Raw genomic sequence first — 20,294 nt, 5'->3', positions numbered from 1 at the left:
GTGTGAATGTGAGCGTGAATGGTTGTTCGTCTCTGTGTGCCCTGCGATTGGCTGGCAACCGATTCAGGGTGTCCCCCGCCTACTGCCCGAAGACAGCTGGGATAGGCTCCAGCACCCCCCGCGACCCTAGTGAGGATCAAGCGGTTCGGAAAATGGATGGATGGATGGAGTGCTACTTTTTGGGTTCTGAATGAAGAGATGGGATTTAGCAGCTGTTCAGTGCAAGGGCAGACATGTTTTGGTGGGTTGCGAGGTCTCCGGACACCCCAAAATCTTGCACTGTTTAAACTTAAGATGTTCAGGTAGCAGGTTTTCAGAAGACGTGGTCACATATAAACAATACGCGATGGCTCAAGGGAATCATTTGGATGTGCTTTGATAAATGTATGTCAAAACATTTAAAAGTGGCAGTCGCATTTTTTTCTGTTTGTGGCCCTCGGAGGAAAACGTTTAGACACCGCTGCTCTCAAACTTTCATTCTCTGAGTGACATTTAAAACCCCTTCTGTAATTTAAAAAACGGGCGATGACAGCTGTCGCAGTTTTAACATCACTTTCGGATTTGGCGTGATGAGCTAGATGCCATTTGGAATTCAATCTGGCCTATCACGTAGCTCGAGGATGATAACGATAGCATCGCTGGCATTCATCACCCTCCTCCCATTGTTGGCTTGGCCCAAACTGCACTTTTGCTTTCAGCCAGGGAAGATACATAAAGGCTTTCTCTCCCCTTTTTCTTCGACGGTTCAGAACTGCAGCCTCCGTCTGGCCGGCATCTGGCTACAAGCGCTCCTGTGCGAGCGCGGACAGGACATTCCAGCGAGATCGCAGGATACAGTGAACGAGCGCTCTCTGTCCCTGGCAGGGGCGGCCTGCAATCATTGATGGGCAACTTGGCGGGCAGACGAGCACCCATATGAGCTTTGACCTCAGCTACCTTGGCTAACTTGTGCCAGATGACATTGAACGGTTCGTGCGTGGCGTCTGAAGTAGTCCGGCCACTCACCTAAGAATCCAAATGCTGACTTCCACAACCCCCTCGCAGCCACGGCAAGTATTAAGACCACACCATACAGTGGACAAATGTGAGATGGTAGTCATGCAACAAAGACTCCCGTTACTTCCGCTAACAACCCAGGATAAACTTAACTCCTCCCTGACATCGTGTACAAAGATGTGAGATTCTCAGTCGGGATATATCACTTCAACATACAGCACTGGACACCGATTGCTATTTTCCCATTAGCCAGAGCTTTGCCGCCATCTTGTGGCATCTTTGTGCATCATGGAAAGCGAACAAAAAGTGAGTTTGTCATCGAATTTATTTCGATGGGATAGGAAGGCATCTATTTGTTCATCCTTTGTGCCCCTGGCCCCTCTCCCACTTGCTCTCATCTCTCACTCCCTTCCGATGATCTGACCTACAGGCCGACAAACACTCCTAGTCACGGTCCTCCTCTCTGGGCCTTGTTTACAACGAACTTGCACAAGCATGCCGAGCACGCATCGGCGAACTCGAGGGAAGAAGAGGAGGTCGGCCCACGTTAGATTTACAACGTCTCCTCTGCTTCCAGGCATTTCCACGACGACTGAAGGGATTTCTGAGAACGTGGCGCAGGGAGCAAAGAGTCGAATGTGCTCAAGAGGTCATCAAAACAAATGGTGAGCAAGATAAGATAAGATAAGATAAGAAAACCTTTATTAGTCTCGGGAGATAGAATTAAATATTTGACTAAAAGCTCTACATCTGGAGAGCAGAGCTTGCAGTGATGAAGGAAGTCAACGTCCAAGAAGAAGATGAATATAGACAAAATGGGGGTGGGGGCGGGGGTGTTAGTTGGGGAGAACCTTTGTGAGCGAGAAAGGTTGGCAGCACAAAGATTCCACAACGATACATATGGGGGAATTGTCAGAAAGGGGAACATGTCATCCATCATCTATAGCTTGGAGACAGTGACGGACAATTACTGGCCATACTTAGCTGTGGAATTTAATTTCTTAAAGAGACAGGACAGGAGTTACCATGGTGATGTGGCAAGTTTGGATGGGCCGAGCGCTGAAAGTCTGGAACAATCAGCTCCTCGGGCCTGCGAGAGGAACTGCGGTCCATGCCCTCCTGCCAAATAAACAAAACAGGCAGAACAAAAAAGAAAGATGTTTTTGAACCGAGCGTGTCACAAAAGGCCACGCGGTGGTGTTGGATGTCAGATATTTAAGTGAAGCAAGAGGCAGCGGGTTATTTTCACAGCGCTCAGACAATAGGCGGGTTCACGCCTCCGCTCTGCTCTCGAGGAACACTGAGTGACACACGGGCGATACTTTGACCCTGCAGCACTGGGACTTGGTGACCCGCTGACCTTTTTCCTCTCGCTCTGCCTGTCGCAAACCAACACATGTGCGCACACACTTGCTTCAAACCGCCACATATGACACTCGCTGCGGGCAGATCAATCGCTCTCCGAGCACACTTCAACCATCGCTCACAGTCAAGTTCCTCACGCATTGGGTAATTCAACGCAGCCTCCGGCCTTGAAAGCTGCAGAGTGAGGGAGGGAGGGCCCGACAACAAAAAAATTATATATATATATAAATAAATAAAATACATCTCTGCTTTCCGTGGAAAACGCAGAACGCAGGGGAATTGTTCCCAGGAATTGCTAGTGGCCAGATGTCCTGCTGCAGGCGCACGCACATACGCGCGCGCGTGGGATGATTCGAAAACATCCATTAATGCCCAAAGTACGATTTACAGCTCCTAGAAGCTGCAGCCAAAAGCTTTCCAAGGAAGGCAACTTGGCGAGGCTGCCTGTTGGATGCAGGATGTCGGCGGCCTTCAGCACACCCTCTCTATCGGAGCCAGATCAGGACCTCTGAATTTGAAATGAACCGAATATAGAACCGAGCGAGTGTGCACATACATCACGGAAGCCATTTTGACAAGGCGGACCCGCGTATAAACGTTCGCCGACATCAAATCTACTGCTTCGTGTCACGAATGTGGCCAACGATTTGGAGACATAAAAAGTTGTGTTGCCTTCTCATGCAGAATCTGCACATGGGACAACTTAGAGCATAAACTGCAAACAATTAAGATCAATGACCAAAAAATAGGTGGCACACAAGACTTTTTAACTTTTTTTTTGGCTCACTCAACTCAACTGAATTTATAGAGCACTTTCAAACAGCCATCGCTGCATACAAAGTGCTGTACATGGAGCAACTAACATATATACAACAATAAAGCAATAAATCAGGAACAAAGATGCTGGAAGGCAACAAACAGTAAAACTAAGATCAAATCTGAGTCATGCCGAGTCAAATGCCAAAGAATACGCGCGAGTTTTGAGGCGGGTTTTAAAAACGGGTTGCGAGGGGGCTTGCCGAATGTTCAGTGGGAGGTCATTCCAGAGAGAGGGACCAGCAACGGAAACTTTACTTTAGCCAGCTGTCTAAGATGAAAGAAGCTGGATTTAACAACGGCACCAATTTGCCAGTCAAGTTGAAAAATCATCGTCCAGTTTAAGCAGCCAAAGCTGACACAAAAGGTTCTGTCCGCTAAATAGGACCTAAACCACTCAAGAGCGCTACCGCCAATGCCCACCAAGTGCTGCAAACGAGTCGGCAGAGTACCGTGATCCACTGTATCAAATGCCGCAGTTAAATCCAATAAAAGCAGAGACGCACGTAGTCTCCAGTGTCATTTGCCAGGAGGATGTCATTAGAAACGCGTAACAGGGCGGACTCTGTGCTATGCATCGTCTTGAAACCTGACTGGAAGACCGCCAAGATGTTACGTTCATCCAAGAAAGATTTCAACTGCATGTGCAGCACCTTTCCCAGCATTTTTGAAATGGAAGGCAGTTTGGAAATTGGCCTAAAATTTCACTCACAACATTAGTTGAGTGATACCAACCAGGATGGAAGTCACACCAAAAAAAAGGAGTGCGATATAAGGAGTCTCAAGTGAGGAGACTCATCTTAAAAGCAGGATTAATCATCGGCAACATTCCCTCTGACTTTTGATGCGTCTGAGCATTGACGCAAACTTCCCTGAGCATTCCTTGGACCGGCGGTGAGCAACATCAGCCATGCACGCGTCGACCGAACCAAATAAATAAATACAAAAGAGGGACTGTCGCCGGTGCACTTTCAGTCGTTCAATTGAAATGGGGCAAACGGTCAAATCTGGACGCAAAATGGAACCACTCGCATGGAGCATGCCAAAGATGCTCACACTGAACAAAGCACGAGGTAAATGGCCAACCGGATGCTTGGCGGCGTTATAGATCCTGACGTCACTCACTCGGCCATGCCCTATCAAGTCACGCGTCAACACGCAAATGCAGTAGTGGAGTGCGCGAGGTTTTTGGCTTCATCGCAAATGATGAAAATTGCGATCCAGTCTCTGAGGATGTTTTCACATGCAGACAATGGCATTTTTCCTCAATTAAAAGAAAGCTGTTGGAGGAATGGCGTTTCCATTCATTCCGATGGGGAGAATTTCATGTTCCGGTCAACTAAGTTGTTAGCTCAGTCACGGAACAAATCAAACTTGTAAGTGAAAGTACAATTGTCACACGGCAATCCACCCACTCCAACGCACATCGAACCAGTTCGACTTTCTCTCGCAAAGCAACCGCTGTACTTACTTGGGAGCATAACCACAAGACCGAGAGCAAAGAGTTGCCCGGGCGACCAATGCACACAGCCGCTAACCCCTGACCTCAGAGGGGGGGGAAGAAAGAGGGAATTGTAGTCCGAGCTCCGAGACAGATCACACGTGTTGGACGTCGGCTGGCACTGGAAGAGACTTTGGAGCCGGGCGACGTGCTGCCGGGTATGTCCGTTCGTTGGTGGTTTCCGCCCTTCGGACCCCCGCTCGGGCCATAACTCAGCCCAACTTTCGGCGCGATGGCTGCGGTTTCACGTGCACGTTTGCACACGAAGACAACAGTTGATTGACGCTTCCACCGCCTCGATCCAAAGTTCTTACGATGACAGACAAGACATTTATTTATCCTCGAGGAAGACACACACCTGGAATGCGGCCCAGGCTACCAAAACATGCCTGCAGTAATGTTCTTTATCGTATTATGTAAGTATGTTTTCAAAATACAGGCTTATCAAGACACACTAAGTCTGCAGTCGCAAGCTCCGCAGAGATTCCGCGGGGTGGAATGAATGTGTGCCATGCTGTGTCATGTCAGTCTTTACATAAAACACACACACACACACACACACAGCAAATGCTATGACCCACTTCTCTCCCTCGCACTACCAAAGCCCCCCCCCCCCCCCCCCACTAGATGCAGGCTGGAGGAATGTTGCTCTCGACGGGGATTCAATTGACTATTCACTGCAGTCTTACTGGTGCAGAACTGGAACTTTCCTGGAAGCTAACGCGAACCAATCTAATTTAATGACCCCTCAAACAGGCTCAGCTGTTAGCAGTCACCTTCCATTTATGAAAAGGGGGAGAAAAAAAATAGCGAGAACCTCAGCCACCTCTTTCAAAACCGACAATCGTGAGCGTTCGGGGCCTGTCGCATAGCAAAGCTGCGAGCTTGTTATTGTTGTTGTGCCCTCTATTTATAGACTCTCGCCGTGCTCCTTAGAGAAATTCTTTGCATTACTGGTGGTTGAAGTGGAGAAAATCCCGCAGTCAAAAAAAAAAAAAAAAAAAAAAGGCTCATTCTGCAGGAATTGGACATTAGAAATGGGTCTGATGTGTTGCGAGTTACTCATTGCTAGGGGAAGAGGACTCTTCCAAGATCGGCGCTCATGCATCGGGCTAACCCAGAAATTCTACACATCATCGAGTATTTATCCTAGTGGCAGTGTATGAAATGAACGTGACATATTTTTTTTCCCAATCCATCAACACACCTTGGCATCGCACCACAAGCCAATCCCGTTATGCCACGTCACCTCATGTGTTTGCATTCAGCGACACCCCCAGCACTGCTCTCTTGTCCGATGCGGCAATTTACCGGAAGCCAACGTCAAAGTGGCTATCGATCCAACCGTAAGATTTAACATCCTCATTGTTTCCTATTTAACTCTCGATACACTCACCTGGTAGTTTGAGTGACATAGGAAGTAGTCAGGACCTCCCGCTAAGGCCATTTTGTTGGTTCAGCACCCCCTTAAGAAGGGAATGACACCCACTGGTCTCGGCACCCTGCACAGAAACCAGGACATGTACTGAATTGAAGTCAAATGCACAGAAAGCAGGAAAAAGAAAAGGGAATGTTCCATTGAGAGACAACGGCAGCTTCAAATAGCGTCGTCATACCCAAGTGAGAGATTTGCGCTCAACGCTGAGCAGAGAGCGCTGTGTGTTTGGCATACGCTTCAAGAAAGGCGACGGGAACCAAACCCAACACCCCGCTCGCTCCCAACGAGAAAACAAAGTCCACAAGTGCGAGTGAAGGCGCATGCATGGATGAACATGTGCACACCAAATCCAAAGTAAACACGGCCATTGTGCGCGACGCACACACAAGTCAGTTCCTAAACAATGCCTGGGGGGGCTTACAACTAAATAAGAAGCCCCCCCACCCCACGCACACACACAGTCCATCACCCCTCAACCCACCCTCCTCCATAGCAACACATGACCACTCACCACCTGCAGAGCGCATGTAAAGGCAAAGGGGAAGGGGGGGGGGTGTCTGTAGAAAATGGGGGATGTGGGGTGGTGGTGTGGGAGGGAACTTGAAATCAAGAGTGGGCTATTTTAACTGCACTGTGCCGCATTATCTGTTGCGAGTAAGCGGGGCGGGGGCAAGTTATGAGTACGAGAGAGGTTGTGGTTGGAAAGCTGATCTACACGCGAGCACACACATGCACGCGCTAGCCATCTTCGGCGGCGCTAGATTTTATTTTTGTGTTGTTGTTGCAATGGCGGTTGCTGATTTTCTGATGTTACTGATACTAAAATCGTGCAGAAAATAGAGGCAGGAGGGTGGGGGGGAAAAAAAAAAAAAACCACATGGCCAAAGTCATAAAAATAAGACCGATGCAAAAATATGCCAGAAAAGCAGTGGAACGGAATCTTGTTTGGTTTGGGGAATTACCGTGTTCCAAAAAGTGTGACTAAAACTACATGGTTCGAAAACCAAGGCAATACTTCCCATAGGAAATAATGAAGATACAGTAGATCTATATTCCACGCACAGAAATATTCGCAAAAAAATTACATCTTACACGGAATAACAACAGTTTGACACATGGAAAGAAAATGTGATATAAATATAACTAATCAAATCGATGAATGAATATTAAACATCACATTTACCTTACATTGAACATAATATTGACATTTAAGTCAAAGTGGCGTGAAATTACAAAAAGAAAAAGACATTTTAACAAAGTTTCACAAATCTAAAGCACTAGAATGCACTTATGAGAATAAAGCCAATAATTAAAATGGTAATTTTCCAAGAAAAACTTCATTTGGCGACAATAACTTTCAATATCGTGAACATAAAGTGTTATTTTCACGACAATTCATTTAAATATGACAAGGGAGAGAGGCGTCTGTATGGAAAAGCTTGAAGTGTATGGAGCCAACAACATCCCGTCGTATGTGGGGTTTCTTTTTCTTTTTTTCATCATCAAACAGAATATCCCATACTATTACACAATTAATACAGCTTTCTCCCAAGAGACGTGGTGCAGCGGTCTACGGTCGGCGAGTGAATTTTTTGCATTCGTTCGTTAAAATGGTGTCACCGATTTGGTGAAATAACACATTTGTCACTTTTCTCTGTGGTACTATGAGGCCTCCGTTGCGACGTCTCTTTCGTGGCAGTTGGGGGGGGGGGGGGGGGGACTGTTCTCGCCCACACGTCCGATCTGGCGTCCCAATTGAACGGAAAGCTGGCACATTTCTAGGGCATCCGCTTCATGAGCAAGATTTTCTCCAAACTCAAGAAAGCCCAGGTTGTCAAACGGACTCGACAAATCTTTGGGCGGAAGCAGACATCCGCAGATTCGGCGTATGCGAGTCTGCACTCAGACACACACTCGCGCTGAACTCTCACTCGCTCCTCTCACTTGCTTGGCACTGCTCCTTGCTCTCTCCCGGTGGGTCTCCATAGTACATAGCATTATGTAACAGATATCAGATGGTTCAAACTATATCTCCTCCTCCTTCTCAGCCTCTCCGAGCACCCCGCCAATTACTGTTTCCACTGGGGCTTTGCTGCCGCTATCTTTAGGCCTCTCCCCGCTCAGTGGGAATGTGTACATGCCATTTGCAGATAGCCGGCTGATAATTGCAGACTTAATTTTGCTCTCTCGCCCTTACGGTCGAATAATTTGGAAACTGGTCACATTTTTCAAGAAAGACAAACATAAAATATGCAAGTGGGTGGCTCACGAAATCTCACCAGGCTTCAGCTAAGTGAGCAGATTAACTAACTAGCGGAAAAGATGACCGTTGACCAGGATGCGGTGCACCACACAGAGACCAAAGTGGTCATTTTGTCTCTGTCCCGGCTGACAATATGGCTTAAGTCAATCGCGATCGAAAAAGACAACGTACGGCGAAAAATCTGTTGCGTTTAGCGGTAATGTGAAGGGACTCTCCTCCGAACACATTTGGTCCTCATCACATCACGTTGGGTGGACTCCTCGCATCTCCACAACCTCAAAACCATCTTGCCCGAGTTACCAAACTTCACATCATTAAAGCGGGCATTTTATCGTATCACTATCACGTACTGCTACACACCTACATCAACTTTTACATTGCTTAAAAACTTAACAAAAGCTAATACCCGGGGTATGGCATCTTCCAGACTCTATTGCTAAGGTTTGAGGGCCATTATTGATGCAATTAAAAAAAAAAAAAAAGATGAACCAACTAAACAGCACAATAGGTGTTGTGCAGGAGCCACAAACTTAACTTTGTGGCTGACCAATTTCTTCTGCACCAAAACATTACAGCTTAATATTTTTTTACAAAATACAGTGAATTAATCTTCACGTGTTATTGTTGAATTTTTTTTTTAATTTAGGCTCTCAATCTTGTTAATAGATCTCGATAGTTAATAGATTTGCTCTCAAGAAAACGTGTGTGTGTGTATATATATATATATATATATATACACACACACACACACACACGCACACACACACGCACACACACACACACATGAAGGGACTAGCATCCAAACACTTTTCCATCAGGTGCTAGTTGGAAAATAATTTCCAAAATTGAGCACACCAGAACTCAACAAAGCATCCCTAAAGGGATTATGTTTCAACCTTTAAGGCTCCACTGTATATCTCACATGTTGCGGCAAAGGCTGATGAGTCTGTTGACACCAATCAAGCGGCTGGCCAAAAGGGCAAACCGCACTGCTAATAGGCTTTGAAAGTGAAGCCAAAGCTCAGAGTGCTTGACATTTGCTGACATTTGTGGTTCCTTGTGCAAAGAATGGGACTAATTTAGCTTTACTGGGCCGAACGGGGGAGATCCCGAGAATTAAATGAGAGGCGAGGGCACTTAATAATGCCACACTTGTTGCTCACGGATGAACCATGCGAGGTTGTTATTGTTTCACCTGTTCATTTCTGAGTAGGATGACGCAAAAACAAATGGTAAACAATAAGGGTGCAGTTGAGTTATATTTAACTTTTAAGTACAATAAATACATTCGCACCGTTGTGCCTCATTTTGATCACCATAGCCCTGCTACCCTGCTAAGATGATAATGTTTTTCATGATGGCAATACCTACAGAAGGATTTTTGAGCTGGTACATTGGGTAAAAAAAAAATGTTTATGTTACATTTTATCCCCAATTTGAGTCATATCTTCATATTTTGTGCAGCTTAATACAAAGAAAGACACACCTGTAAACTACGAATCACTGCAACGTTTCCATTGGTCTCCTAGTTGCAACTGCACAAGTTGCGACATCCGTCTGCACCTGCACAGCTCACTAGTTAAAGTGGACAACCTTTAAGAGCCTTGTGTTAAGCCGTAATGTCACCTGATCTTAAACAAACCATAACACAACAGGAAGGCGGATATGTGAGTATTGTGCAGAGATTAGCCGATGTTGCATTCTTGCAAAAGGACACTGTTGTGTTCAGAGCATCCCTTAAGTCTTTTGACGTGAGTTATTGAATTGAGTTCCGAGTGAGCTTTAAAAAAGTCACGGTTAAAAATGTATTGCTTTATTTTTTTTTTAACTACAAATGACGTATAGTTGTGAATTTATCTAAGACAGTGATCGATAGTGACAGGCAGAACAATTATATCTTGCCACTAGAATGGCAAAAAGGTACATTTAACTTTTGTCGTCACCTGTTGCCATTCATTTAGAGAAAAAATAGCTTTGTGTTCAACTAAACAAGCCCAGTTTCAAGTTAATTTGTGAGTAAACGAGACAACTGAAACAATATTTCGATAAATAAACTTCTTGTTTATTTGGTGGTGTTCTTTTCAATTTTTCTTTTGTAAAATATGTGCCTCGTCTTACGAGTCCATAAGGAGACAATGCCTTTACTTTGGCTGTGCAGCTATTTTTGACAGCAGTTTAATGACAGAGACCATTATTGCGTTGCTGCTTAAGTGTGCTGCATATGAATTAATGTCACCATTAAAAGAATGTCGAGAGACGTAATTTTGAGCACTTCTTTGCTGGCGTTTGTCAAGTTCGTAACCTATGTGGCATTGCATTCGCCCTCAAAACAAGCTAGCTTGTGCTCATCTCGGTTGCGCTAAACAATGTAAACAACACATTTCTCCCTATTATACATTTCTCGGTGTCATTTCAAACACAACCACGTCGCTCGTGTCACACGCTTTTTTTCCCCTTCGGCCGTTTGCTTTTAAAAGGCCCCGTTCGTAGTTCAGTTGCAGCCCTAGCAAAGTTGCTATACGGTAAAATAAGTTCTTACGTTGGGGAAAAGCGTCGTGAAGCGTCGCGGCGGCGTCCGGGAAGAACGTCGAAGGAGCCGGCGAACCTCGAATGTCCTCCTATGGATCTCCACACGCTTTGCTGCTCCCCCCCCCACCCCCTCCCCTCCTTTCTCCTCCTTCTCCTCCTCCTCAAACTCTTCACCTTGTCCGCCCCCCAGCCTCCGCCCAGAGGCGCTCTCCCTCTCGGACGCACGAACGTGCGCGCTCACGCATTCAGATATCCGCGCACGCGCACTGTGACCTCTCCACCAGCTGATAGGCGTGCACGTCATTTCCGCTCCCTCCTCTGCCGGGTGCTTTTTCTCTAACGAACGTAAACTTGCCGTTGGAGTGCTGAGAGTCAAGCGTTCTTCCGTCTTCCGTAACACGCAGTTGTCAACTGTGCGGTTTTGCCTCATTAGTATCATGTGGTTGTCCTATTATTACGCCAAAGTTGTACTATTACTTGTAGAAATGTCATCGGCCTACAGTAGTGGCGAAAAACATGACACTTTTACTGTAGTTAGACAATCCTTTCCTTTAAGTGTGATGGCCTACAATTGAAAACAAATCACCTATTAACGTATTAAGACGAATATGGAATGCCTAACATGTTGAATAAATGCTTACCATGGCATTCGGGAATCAACCCATCCAAAAAGTAAATTGCTACTGCATTGAAATGGCAAAAAAAAAATATATATATATATATAATTTCTTTCTTTTTTTTCAGGTGGTAGATTTTCATTACAAAATCATTCACACAAGTGGTCAATTTTCATCAGTTGTATAAGGTTCACAAATTGTTCAGTTTGGAAAAACCTTCCACACACACATTAGGAGCCCCAGACAGAACGAAAAACGAGAGAGAGAAAAAAAAATCAGTTTTGTGGTAAAATTGCCAGTTTTTCCAAGATGATTTAAAAAATAAAATAAAATTGAGTTTCAAACGTCAAGTATAGAACTGCAATTGGAAACTTATTCCTAGCTGGTTGATGTACTTCCAAGTACAACGCGATCGCTCAAAAATCTGCGCAGCAGTGTTTTTTGACCTAACATTCTGTACATGCTGCAAGCGAGTAGGCCCCGTGTTGAGCCTTCACTCGGTGACATAATATTGCATTCCGCATCTCATTTTCAAGTGGATGACAGATGTCACGATGTTAGTTCACGCTGTATTTAGTGCATGAATCACCACCACAAGCCAGAGAAAAAGCATTAACAGGTCATTCAACGTTCCCAGCTCTAACCCATAATACGGATGTCATTGACGTAGTGCCATATCAACCGGCAGGCTTCCGATTTGTTTTGACGTAACAGTGATAGATAATGTTTGAAGTCTCCTCCCCTTTCAGACATCCATCAACCAGTGGTCACATTCGAACTCCACGCTGGGCCAATCCCAAGTCTTGTGCACCCTTCACCCAAGACGAGCTGTGTGGGAACACGTGCTCGGCTGGCTCGCAGATAATGTTGCACTGGGTTGCGAAGCCAATGATTTTCGAACGTCTATATAGGAGTATGTGAGGTTTTAAACAATGATATCGTAAAGTGAGTGGGGGGGAGGGGAACCCAAAAATAAGACCACTTTAAAGCACAGCGCCTTCCAAGAAAGTCTGTGTACTTTGAAGTAATACCCCCCCCCCCCGCACCCCCACCCACGCTCGGTCCGATGATTGTAGTGTCCCACTGCTGTGTTTGTTTGTATTCATAGGTCGTGTGTCATGGAGTTACGCAATGACAGAAACAGCTTGATCATTCCCACCAAAATGGGTCAGTCCACAAACACATGGTCCCGCGATCTGTTTTCAAAACACAGAAGAAGTGTGACTGCCTTTAAAAAAATAAATAAATAAAATAAAAAATCCACAGGACCCTTCTTGGGAAATAGATAAGTGGGCCAGATGGGTTTGCGGGCTTTGTCAAGGCCGTGGGCGGTCCATGTATAGGGGTGAAAACAATATTGTGACATGACTACGAAGGTCTGAACACATGTTCTGGAGGTGCGATAGAAATAGTTGCCAATGACACTCACCGCATTGTGACCGGTTCCAGTCAAGCCAGTTGGAACGAGGTCAGCGTGAGTTTGCGTAAGTGTGTTTGGCTTCATTTCCAGGGATGTTACATATTGTAGTTGTGGGAGCTTTTGGGTAAGGCTCCTCAGAAATGACATGAGGGGAGGAAAGGGGGGGGGGGGTGATTTCTTTATTTTTTTTTGCCAACACACAAACAACTGAAGCTACAACATGCGGAAAAAATGCTAATCTGTGGCCAGAAAATATTCATCCGTGCCCAATTTGAGCACAAAATAGAAATCCCCTGTATTGAAAATATTCCTGGACAGCTGGGTCGGCAAATGGAGCGCACGTTTTCTAGAAGATGCAAAGGGGGAAGTAGCATTTTGCTATTTTTAGCCAAGATGCGCTGGATTTGCTCACCCAGGTGTCGAAATTGTCCACGGAAATAACATCAAACTCGCAACTTCATATATCGTGCCGACATCATATTGAGTTCGGTTCAACAAATTAATATTTTGTGTGCAAGTTTGACCTAATTTGTGGAGACAATTTTTGTGCACCCGTAACATACAGCTATGGCCAAATGTCCCCAGCGTGATGAGTTAGCAATACGTGCCCGGTCGAGGCAAAGTGAGGTGAAGTGATCTAGAAAATGGATGGATGACGAATATGGATCCACCGGAGTGGCTCTACTTCATCACTTTGCAATACGGCTCGTGTTTCAAAGCAGACGTACAGGAATTTAACGTCTTTGGAGATCTCCTTTACAAATGGACCTGTGCATCGCTTGTCCTCATTCGTGACCTTTTTGGTGAGAAGTCGGAACAAATGACAATTGGCAATTACACCCACACCGATGCACAGCTGAGAGTATCAAATTCACCTGCGTGTTTTGGAAGGCGGGCGGAAACCAAAAGCGCAGGCAAGCGGAGAAGATGTCAATTGTACCGAGGTTCGATCCAAAATCTGAACCCACAACCTCTCCGCCGGAAAGCAGACTTGCTAATCCCTAGCAAGCCGTTCCGCCTATTTCTGAATTGAATTGAATTCAGATGCTATTGGATTCCATTTTTTTTTTTTAACACAGGAAAAGGCAGTGAAGGGCAGGGAAACACTGAGCAACTGTGTCAAACTAATATGACATCAGGCTCGTAAAGTTCACGAGTCACGGAACATATTCTATGATGGGGTTGAATGTTTTTGAGGGATGAAGACAAGAAAATGATTTCAGCGACTTTTTTTTTTCCATGTCATGGCATTGCTATGTTATCCAGAATCTAGCGTAAAGACTTCTTTTTATTTTTTTTAATGACATTCTCGCCCTCCTGAGGCTAACCATAACTACTCCCCCGAAGCGGCAATTGAAGTCACGTCTTCTTGATTTCGGCAAGTCAAATGAGGTCTTTATAAACAAGCGCCAGGCCGTTTTCTTCCCAGATCAAACATAGAAAATATGAAGATGTCGTATATTTCACCACCGGCTCAGCTGTTGCCAGGTGGATATTTGGCTTGGCCGGGCGCAAAGGATGGAACGCCACCCTTCCATCTGGCACGGATGCCCCGGTTGAGTTTTGAGGAAAGCATGAGCAATGTTCCACCAGCACCTGCAAGTCTTTTCTTTTATGAGCATACAGGAAGTATGGGATGGGGGTGGGAGGGGTTGGGGGTGTGGGGGTGGGGGTGGGAGCAATAATCATTTGAGGAATTTAATTTCACCTCAGTTTAACCACTCACTGTGCACATAAATAAATCCTCATGATCTGGCATCCAGCCGCCTTTGCCAACTCAGGAGAAATAAGGCAAAGGGTGGATTACTGATTCCAGCATTCTTCTTATCAGCGTGTATTCATCACTCAACCTCACATGGGGGGGGGGGGGGGTCTATTGCGGGGAGGCCTTTATTTGTACATTTTTGGAATAATATCAAACAATGGTACCAGTATATTGCAGTTGGCCGACCCAAACTGAAGTATTTCTCCTCCCTTCTGAACAAAGTCTGCGAAGGCCTGAATCTAAAAGGTGGATCCTGAGAGAGGGCCCTGCGGGGCGGGCCGCATTAAGAGCGGTCTTGTCCGGGCCGACAATCTGAGATGTTCGATCTGTTTCAATATTCGCGATGGCAATGGCAAATCCTTACGTGCCTTCAACACCGAGGTAGCCAATTAGAAAGTAGCCTGAAGCTCACGTGCCGATTTCTTCTTCTTCACGTTGGCTCTCTCGCAGTTTAATAATCGGTTCAGAGGTTGAAAATGTGCATAGCTCGCTTGAAGCCTCTCCTTTTGTCTTAAAAAAAAAACAAAACATGGTGCGCACAGCTGCCGACTCAAGGTTTTGCGCAGGAGGAAGGCGGACAGTTCCCTCCCATCATGCCCATGGACCTCTTTGGATATCAGCTATCTCCTGCCAAAAGACGAGCCTATTTATAGCAACTCTCCGAGGATCCAAACCACATTTGTTTAGGTCAAGGCTGAGCTCACCGTCCATTAAAACAATCTGGGGAATCTCGAATGACTCTTGCTGCATGAGGAGGAGGAATTTGAGATAAAGCAAACAGATCTCTGGTGACCCCCCCCCCCAACCGCCCAACCCCCCCCCCCCCCGATAAAAACAAAATAACGAGCCCAGCTGACGGAGGAGGATACTCATTTCAAGTTGATAAGTGGACCAGAGTAGTGTGCAAGCAGCAACTTGGAGCCACGCTGCAGAACGTCAGCCAAGCGGGAGCGAGGGTGATTCATGGAAATGTCAACTTTAAGTCTGAGAAGCCAAAAGCCCTCTCGGCCATTTCATGTCCAACTTAATAGACTTTGATCACACTGTTACTCCCGCAGCAAACGGCAAACACTTCGAGAGCTTGAAGCAGGCTTACAGTTTTGCACGGACGCGGTGGGACTTTCCCTCAAAAGTGGCACGTAAAGGTCAAACGGGCTTTGACCTGGGCAGCGTGGAGCGTGTCAGACTTTGGCCCGGCGGACTGTGGCTGCTTGATTGGTCCCAAACCCTGCTGACAAGGTCCAGAACATTCCATTTCCAAAGTCATGACTCGGTTTCTGAGAACAGCGAGAACAAAATCCAACAGGAAGTGGGGAGGGAGGGGGCTGGGTCGTCTGTGTGTGTGCGTGTATATGAGTATGTGTGTGTGTGTGTGTGTGTGTGTGTGTGTGTGTGTGTGTGTGTGTGTGTGTGTGTGTGTGTGTGTGTGTGTGTGAGTGTGTGTTTTTTGAAGGCCGTGCCTTAAACTTTTGTATCCCATGGACTGGCGTTGACCCAAAACTCGATGTATTGGCTCATTATTTGAAGACAGACAAATTCAGACAAAGACTAACATTGTCGAAGCAGTCCAAGTCTCATTGTGAAAGATTTGATCCAGAATTTTCAGTAATCGTCAAGGAACTTCCAAAGTGCCAAAGCCCCAAATAGGTCGACTTTGAGAGTTCAGCCGAAAAACGCTTTTGAAAATATCCAACATGCCATTGAAGTCAGCTCGCAGTTCAAATGAGACTTGGGCTGAGTGGGCATGGAAAAAAAAAAAAAAAAAAAGGAAAATACTGTAGCGTAGTTTATCAAAGTTTTTTTTGTAAAATAAAAATATCAAGCAGATCCTATCAGGGACAGCGGTTACTACAGTGGACAGCTAATCATGTTATCAGGTTACAGGATATCATGAGAGAGTTAAGGTGTAGACTGATCGTCTAATTGTCAAATTATTTCATCAACTATTTAATACAGGCCGTTATAAATAGCTTTTGACAAACCCGTTTTCGGCGGGGTGGCGGGAGAGCGAAATTCCCGCAACCAAAACTGCAGGGCTTTTGAGGACATAGCCACAAAGCTCAAGACGTTCTTATGTAACCTCGTCTTACGTACACTTGCCAATAGAGACACCCTTCAAATGTCATTCCAGCAACACCTATAAAACGCCACACCCTCCGGCTCGGTGTATCTTATCCCATTCACTTGATTCGAGTTTAAATTCAGAGCGCTGCGGACAGCGGTTCGCTTTGCCTCACCCTTGTCTGACAGTTTTGGCTAAATTGTGTTCTGACGCCGACGTTTCCACGAGGCTGAAGCGAGCAAATCGGCCGCCTGAAGCCAAACAAGGCAGCAGGTTAAGGCGCACGCAGCAGTCGTCGGTGGGCGGGTTCGTGTGAAGTCAAATGATCAACGTGCGGCCACACGCAGCTAGCTGCAGTTCTCACTGACCTCAAACTGTGCAGGGACAGATTTTGAAACGCCGGGTCACACTTTTTTTTTTCGCACTGAGGTCTGCAACAACGGAGCGCAAAGGGAAGAACGTGTGGGAGTCGGTCCCCCCCCCAGTTTCCACTCTGCTGGGAAGACTCTTTACAAGATCTTGAGGCATGCCTGTGGGAATTTTTAGCCAGTCATACAAGTTATTTGAGATGAGCAGTCGTGATGTTGGGCAAAGAAGGCCCCGTCTCTGCCGTGGCTCATCTTTAAAAGTGTTTGATGGAGCTCTCAAGATTTTCCACACTAAACTATTCCCACAAAAGTTGCAAATGTCTGGGTAAGATAAAGAATTATTGGGCTCCGGGGGTCAAGCGGTGGTTGACAAGGTTCATACTTTTGTCCGTAAAATGTACATTTTATGACTATCCCGCAGTCCCAGTAAACAGTATTTCACAGAGGTTTAGAGCTCTTGGATGCGGATTTTATTTGACCCATTCCTCCAGCATAAACCACTCCCGAAATGGACTTTGTCACTTGGCTTCCTGGCAAGATCCTTTCGGACAAAATGTTCACGGTCACCGCACACTCTTTATAACGTATAGCACATAAAGCAAACTCAGCACTAAATGTGACCCGTAAGTTGCATCGGCATCCATATGCACTGCAGACTTCAAGTAGAAAAGAATGGAATGAGAACCTCAAATGCCTCTAAAATGCCCCCTCCCACGCACACACACAGCTCCAATCCTCCAAACGCTTCATCCGGTTTTCAAAATTCTTGCTGCGTTGTACTTGGGATGAAGTGGCCTCTCAAACCAGACTTCGCATATCGACAGATTTTCAATTTGCCCCGTTGCTATTAAATGGGTTAGAACACGCAACGTCAATGCTCTTCATTCGCCAGCTCGATTTGTAGCGTTAACGTTAAGATGTGCTTGTTTTCAATACAAAATGTAAAAGTCACTTTGTTTGATGTTGAGTTTGACAGTGCACTTCAACCGGGGGTGGCATCGAGCCTCTTTTCGAAGAATTGCTCATTTTATGCCAAACTGTTGCTTGTTTCAAGGGGAATTGAGTCCAACGCCATCTAGAACTCTGAGCGCATATTTTTGCTTGCAAGTCTAGGCAAGAAAAAAAAAATAATTGTCTGAGAGATGGCTCAAATTTTGAAACATTTGCAAGTCAACGTACGACTGAGCCCGTCTGACGGTGTCGCTCAAAAGTGCGCATATTAATGTTGTGGATGAGGACTTTCGCAGGTCCTGGAGTGTCCACCGAGTATAAATTGAGAACATGTGGTGACCAGGGCTGAGTAAACATCAGCGCTGATAACCCTGAGAGCAACTTGGCAATGTTGATGGGCTTATCTCCTCGTGATTGGCTGGCAGCCAATGAACACAGGACATGAAATCATCTGAAGCCTCTTTGTGATTTTCTTCTTTTTTTTTTTCCAGTTTGCTGGTGAGAAGTTGCGGTCTTGCAAGCTGTGCTACAAAACATTTCAGCCATTTCATTGCGGAATGGGAAAATATAACTGCGTATTTTCTCTCAAGGAGCTAAAAAAGGTAACTGAAAGCCACCGAAATATTAGAAACTACAACTAGCAATGCCCGTCCTTTATCAAGTCAGTTACAGTGGGTATAAAAGTCTACACACCCCTAATTCAAATGCTAGGTTGTTGTGATCTAAAAGATGAGGTCAGGTTAAATCATTGAATCATTAAATCAAAACTTTTTCCACCCTTAATAGGAGTATGAGCAACAACAACCTGGACACAAAAGAAATCCTTTTGAGAGGGGAGGTGAAAATAAACTGCAATTATGTGCACACCCTTTTATAATTGAGAAGCGGCTGCGTCAGCACACACCTGCCCCGATTTAAAGTGCATTTAATTCACCCCAAATTTCAGCTATTCTTGAAAGCTTTGCTGTTTTTATTTTTCGGTCTAGCAAAAGTCGGAAGGTTCCTTTTACGTTATCTAAGGCCCCGGTTTCAGCGGAAAGAAAAACAGCAAATTTATAGAGGCTTTCCGCATTGATCCGAGTGCGAGTGTACCGGATGTTATCCCAAACTGTGTGTATGTTGCTGAAAGCACAAACGCACACCTTTGGATGACATCACGTTGACGTGTGTGCAAGCATGGCTCGATGGCCTTTACATTGCCTCCAGAAGGAGGGGCGCGTCATGCAAACAGATTTATGTCCCCACAAGAGTAATGTTACAAGTGTACACGCACACAAGGCAAAACGAACTTCTAAATATAGTCACCCGACAATGTTATTATCACAGTAGGGGCCATGCTCTGCTCTGACCCTGCACTCCCGTTGTTTTACAATTCCAGCAGATGACAGCTTCACTAAGCCCGGGGCCTGTTATATAACACCTGCGACTGACTGGGGCTGTTTCGCCCTGTTTTCCAGGAGCAACACGTTATAAATTATTTTGGAGGTGGTGTAATGTGCCAGGGGTGGAACAAGCTTCCACTCTTTGCTTGAGCCATACCTCAAAAGTCTCTCAAACTCTTTTGGGCCGATTTAGGAGAAGGGAAACGTAATGAAAAATGGGACAAAAAGACTGGTTATTTTACTATCAATGTACAATCGGAACACCAGAATTTAAATAGTTTGATTTTCTAGTTTGTTGTCTGGACTGAGTCAGGGGAGGTCTAATCACAGATTTTTTTTTTTCCAACAATGAAAATAGAACATACAGTAGCACGGGGCACAAATGGAAGAACGGCTTGTTTATTTTTTTCGGTTTCGGAAGTTATCGACAGTATTGCTCACACTGACCACAAGAGGGCGAGAGCGGGGCGCCTTACGACGATGGAGTGTTGCGGAATAAAAGCCAGTTTGGAGTACTCGTGGCAAATAATTCACTTTGGTTGGTTGGACTTGCTTCAATTTCACGCCACAAAAATAAAGTGTGGCATGCTATTAAGTAGAGCAACCTGCCTATCGTTTCGCGACACTACACCGTCCTCGGGCGCTACGCTCGCGCTATCTTGTGGTTAGTGTGAAAAATAGAACACAATATATTCAGTCGACACACTGTATGTCGACTTGCTTCAACCTAAAATTGAGCCATTTGTAGTGGTCACGTGGAGCCCTGATGATTTAACACTCATAAATTGAAGGGGTCGGGAACACCGAGGATGAATGCGCTC

The 20,294-nt window shown here is 45.6% G+C and overlaps 1 protein-coding gene across 2 annotated transcripts in view; it reads right to left on the bottom strand.

Moving 5' to 3' along the window:
• The window catches only part of LOC147190502 (growth factor receptor-bound protein 10-like), a 35,791-nt gene extending 24,718 nt beyond the window's left edge, over positions 1-11,073 (bottom strand). The window contains exons 1-3 of one of the 2 annotated variants that reach the window (XM_086136286.1): positions 10,919-11,073; positions 6,075-6,180; positions 2,022-2,115 (exon numbers count right to left, since the gene is read on the bottom strand). In XM_086136286.1, coding sequence (XP_085992412.1) covers positions 2,022-2,115; positions 6,075-6,125 — 145 coding nt within the window. In that variant the 5' untranslated portion in view covers positions 6,126-6,180; positions 10,919-11,073. The remainder of the gene's footprint in view (positions 1-2,021; positions 2,116-6,074; positions 6,181-10,918) is intronic. The other variant, XM_086136287.1, reaches the window with a different exon arrangement.
• Positions 11,074-20,294: the final 9,221 nt, after the last annotated feature.

Source organism: Hippocampus guttulatus, chromosome 18 (genome assembly GCF_054856545.1).
Source record: "Hippocampus guttulatus isolate MCC_2025c chromosome 18, RoL_Hgut_1.0, whole genome shotgun sequence".
Classification (NCBI taxonomy): domain Eukaryota; kingdom Metazoa; phylum Chordata; class Actinopteri; order Syngnathiformes; family Syngnathidae; genus Hippocampus; species Hippocampus guttulatus.
This window is presented reverse-complemented; position numbering and strand designations above follow the sequence as displayed.